The sequence below is a fragment of the Punica granatum genome, chromosome 3, assembly GCF_007655135.1.
Source record: "Punica granatum isolate Tunisia-2019 chromosome 3, ASM765513v2, whole genome shotgun sequence".
In the NCBI taxonomy this organism is placed as follows: domain Eukaryota; kingdom Viridiplantae; phylum Streptophyta; class Magnoliopsida; order Myrtales; family Lythraceae; genus Punica; species Punica granatum.
Window position 1 is genome coordinate 34,755,750 of NC_045129.1, and position 4,819 is coordinate 34,760,568.

The 4,819-nt window shown below is 41.7% G+C and overlaps 1 protein-coding gene across 1 annotated transcript; it reads right to left on the reverse strand.

Moving 5' to 3' along the window:
* Positions 1-610: 610 nt before the first annotated feature.
* Positions 611-4,513, reverse strand: LOC116199021 (glycerophosphodiester phosphodiesterase GDPD1, chloroplastic-like). The gene is made up of 8 exons (XM_031529311.1): positions 4,287-4,513; positions 3,935-4,143; positions 2,449-2,508; positions 2,134-2,214; positions 1,842-2,042; positions 1,640-1,735; positions 1,323-1,519; positions 611-1,199 (listed from the first exon to the last, which is right to left on the reverse strand). Exons 1-8 carry the CDS (start codon positions 4,399-4,401, stop codon positions 944-946), a joined length of 1,215 nt encoding a protein of 404 aa, XP_031385171.1. The 5' UTR covers positions 4,402-4,513; the 3' UTR covers positions 611-943.
* Positions 4,514-4,819: the final 306 nt, after the last annotated feature.

Sequence of the window (4,819 nt, forward strand, 5' to 3'; positions counted from 1 at the left end):
AACTTTTGATGTCACTATGTAAATATAAGCACGTAAAGGAAGAACCACTGCTTGTGTTGTATTATGGTACATGTCTCTTCTGACGTAAGTCTGCCACCCAATCTTTTGTTCGCTCCTCCAAGGAATAGTGTGCGAGCTCTGATACCATATAAAAATACAAAATGTCAAAATCTGTATCTTTCATGAGCTCGAAACTTTAGAACTTATTTCTAATGGGCTGGGCCGAGCCCATTACGTGATACCTAATTTGGCCTCAATTGAAGGCCCCACTCAATTATCATCGAAAGAGGCCCCGCTAAGTTTCAGCGCATTCTTGCAATGATATGGTGCTTTTCCTATGCAAACTTGGTTTCGTCAATCAGTACGTTGCTTCAACATAATGAGGCTCCATGCGGGGAGATTACAACTCGAGATACAAGATTGCGTGCCCGTCAATTTAGTTGTGCCAGCTCCATAATGTGTATGGAAGCACAGGCATTCATCGGTCTGTGCGTAACGCCCTCCAAAATTTTCCTGATTTGTTGGATGCTAAGATCTTGAATTCGAGTTCGACAATCACGATAACTTTTGAACGTTGGAATGCACAGTGTGAGAGATGAGACACAGAGCAGATCAAGCAAGGGACTTTGGTACTGGCTTACATCTATTACGGCACTACATTTACAACAACCAACATGCAAGACTTCCCTACTACAGTGAATGCCACATCAATCACTCCCCCAGCTTCATTCCCTCCATAGCAGCAATGGTAACCCCACGATGCCCGAACCTACCCGAGACCAGAGCAGGAGGTCTATGACCCATTTCATCGAGCCACTACGCGAAGATGGCTACCCTAAAGTTTGAGTAGTAATGATTTCGGTCTCCCCTAGAACTAAGTCTTGATATTCGATCTAGAGTGCAGGCTACAAAGTAAGAGTTAAAACTAGTCCGGTCTACTAATCTAATGACCTGAGGCCTGGATCAGCTCTGGTATAAGCTTGAAGAGGAACGAGAGCTCGTGCTGTGAAAATTGGGGCTTAGCCACTTTGGCCTCTTCGTCGCCCTTACTCTTTCCAAGCAATCCCTCACCTTCCCTTGCTTCCTTGGCCGAACTACTTATGAAGTCCGAGACTGCTGCGGTGATTTCACGGACAAAATCAACGATCACGCCCTTCACACCCATCAGATGTTGCATATACACAACCTCAGCAACATTACTGCAATTGGACCACACCAGCAAATATATAAATTAGTTAATTCTTCTTGGAGATTAAAATCTAATGGCTTCATGAAAAATTTAAATTATTGAAACCAAGTGAAAGTGTGGCATTGTAGCTTACTTCAATTGGCCATAAGTTAAAAGAGTGAGGTGAGAATCTTTGATTCGGGTGACGGCCCCGGGATTTCTCAGCACAGACTTCACCTCGGACACGATCCCTTGCAACCCACCAGACAAGCATACCTTAATTGCCTCGTCCAAAGAATTCCTTCTTACGTCCGAGAAAATCTCGTTTCCTCCATTGGTCAGGAAATACACCTGAATTTTAACAGATCATGATTCATGAGTAGCTATTTAGCTAATAATAATTATAAAAAAGATCATCATTAGATGGTAGTCCCTCATCCTGAAGTGCATATGATTTGTGTTAGAACTCACGGGATAAGTGCTCTGCAGTTTCCGGATCAACAGCGCAGCATCAGGCTGAAAGCTCGAGAAGATAATAGGTCTATCCCTGGCATGGTCACGTACCACCTACACATGACAAGCCACGAAATCAGCACCATTTATTTCACAATCTAAGATGATTAAAGCCAAGACATTCACTCGATACATAATCAGGACTAGCAAGACGATATACCCTTATAATAGCTTGAAGTACGCGGGTGAGATCAGCCTCTTGATACACAACATGATCGTCAAATTTTAGTTCGATGTTGAAGCCAACGGAATGGTCCACATTCTCGAAGACCTCCTGCAACGTGCATAGAGGAGCATCGTCCTCGACCTTCCACTCGAAAATCCTCCCATCCTTTGTTTTCCTAAAGAGGGGCTGCCCAACCTGAGAAACTCATTGCCCATTAGAAAGAAAATTTCATGAAAATAATTAATTTAGTTGGAAAAAAAAAGAATTTATACAAATTTTGCATTACATTTTCATGGTCACTCTGAGGTCCGTATGTGAGAAATTCTTCCAAGGTAAGGTCTGTAACCCTTTTCTCAATTATCTCACCCTGCATTCCAAGAAAAAAGATAAATGTTAAATTGACATTAATTCATCGAAAAAGATTATGTTCTGACTGCTGGGCCACCGGATGTCGTTAGACCAGCATGAGGCTTACCTCAAAGTGCTGATCTTAAGGACCCAGAGGCTCTTGAACGGTCCAGAACTGGACCGGATGATATTCCCGATTTAATAACATGGAACATTAATTAGGAAAATAAGAAATTGAAGATGGAGGACTGACCTTGTGTTTAGTGAGGATGAAGTTGTCGTGGAAAATGACAGGGCAGTCGTCTCTCGTGACCTACAAAAATAGGGTTTTTTTTCGGGTTTTACTTTTTTACAATTGCTGTCTTATTGGGACAGTCATCATCTTCGTGCACCAATAGCAGTAAAAGCAACAAAATTGGCGAGGGCAGAAAGGGGGGAAAAAAAAAAGAAGAAGACACAAAAGTAAACCGATCAGTACCTCGAATTTCTGAATAAATAATCCCGCTAAAGAAAAGGGGGAAAAAAGAAGAAGAAGGAAAGATCCCTCCTAAAAAAGAGATATTTCTCATATATATATATATATATATATATATATTATTCAGTCAATTATTAAATCAATTAATTTTAAAAAATTTCATATTTGATATTTATTGAAAATTTACTTAAACCTCTTTGAATATATTAAAATTTTTATTTTATTATATTAAGTCATAAATTTGGAGTGAAATAATAATAATAACAATAATAATATTCTCATGTGCTGAATTCCATGCATGACCATATTGCCCCGCTGATACTTTTCAAAAATTAAATTAACCGAAAACCATGCCATCATTGATTGGGTACGTGAAAAGGTTGAAATGCTAAGCCTAACAAGACAATTTGATATTGTTTAGATGAAATCGAGTGCTTGTCAAACGTGCCACATTTCATAAAACTGTGTGCACGTAGGCAAATGCATATGGTGCCAAATTTGTCATCCTGTCGGTTCTTCTTTAACCTGATAAATGGATAGTTGGGCGTATCTCTAAGTAAAAAAGCGTATATAAAATTCCGACACGTTTAATCTCCGCCATTTTTTACTGCAGAAATCCCAGGAGGGGGGGGGGGGGGGGAGGAAAAAAAACGAATATCGATCGAATAGCTCCTTTTGGTACCCAATTGTCATCGCGTTTGTCCAAATTATGGTAATTTTCAGGTGCCAACACCCACCAAATTTAATAGCTATAATAATATTACTCGAGGAACGGTCTACCAGGCCAACAATTTTGAATGCTAGTTCCAGATTCGATATATAAATCTATAGAATGCAAGAGAATTCGATTTTCAAATCGATTGACTGTCCAAATTGTTAATTGAGAGGTGCACGTACACATAGCATCCATCCCATATTTGTAGCTGTAATAATAAGGTACAAGTAATCTAATAACTCTTTTTTTTCCCCCCTTAAGATCCACGTGCGCGATCTGACAGCCGGCCGGTCCGGTTCCGGCCCCCGTGACAGACAGAAAACGAGAGCTCCGCGGCGAACGGACAGAACACAGCCAAAACTGCCACCTGCCTTTGTCCACTCTCTCTCCCCCTCTCCCCAACCACCTCACTATATTAATTTCATTTCATGACCAAATTACTTTTTTTTAAAAAAAATTATCAGATGTGATTCAATCGGCCATCGTTTGTTTAATCGATCGATATTTGATGTAATTATCAACCAAAAAAATGTGTAATTTTAAGCTCACCTGAACGTCGAATTCGACGAAGTCGATGGGGAATTTGGCGACGGCATTGAAGGACCGGAGGGAGTTCTCCTTGACGGACTTCATCCTCCGGTCGGGCGACTGCAGCATATTCATGCCGTTCCCCCTGTGCCCCATCACCACGAACTTCTCCGCCGGCAGCACCCCGTATGCGACTTCATTACCATTCTCCCCTCTCTCATCTCCCACTCCTGATCGTCATCAATACACGACGACGACGACGACGACGACGACGACCACAAAAACAACAACAACATTCTGTTAACAACAGCAGCAAAACAAAATGTTTTGACAATGAAACGAATTAATGTTTGATTCTAAATTCGTACGGTACCTTGAGAGGAGCGAGGAGTGGAGGAGGCCGGAGGGAGGGCTAATGCGATGTTTTCTTGGACTATGTCGAGGAGGCTAACGGGTACATCCGAGACGTGTACGGCCTTGAGCGCCATTCTTGTTTGCAGATGATGATGAAGACGACGACCGGAACAGATAGACAGAGGAGATGATAGCTGATTGAAAAGCCTCAACCTGACCGGGGAGGTGGTGGCAGACGAAGGGGACACGGGACCCGTATTTAAAGCCCTCCCTGTCTTTTTTTTTAAAAAAATTGGATGGTTTTTTTTTCCCCCAGAAAAAATTGGGGGAATATTCTCTTTTTATTCGGAGAGACTGATGAATGAAACTCAATCGAAGCCCCTAGACCATATCATAGGCGGAATAATCGAGTGGGTCGCGGGGGACGGTCTTGCCGTTTGATTTGACCCGACACGGGACGGCCCTGAATGAATTTCCCTCACGGACCAACGGACCAATTCTTCTTGTTTTTGTTTTTCTTATATTAGTTAAATATGTTCTATCCATCAGTTA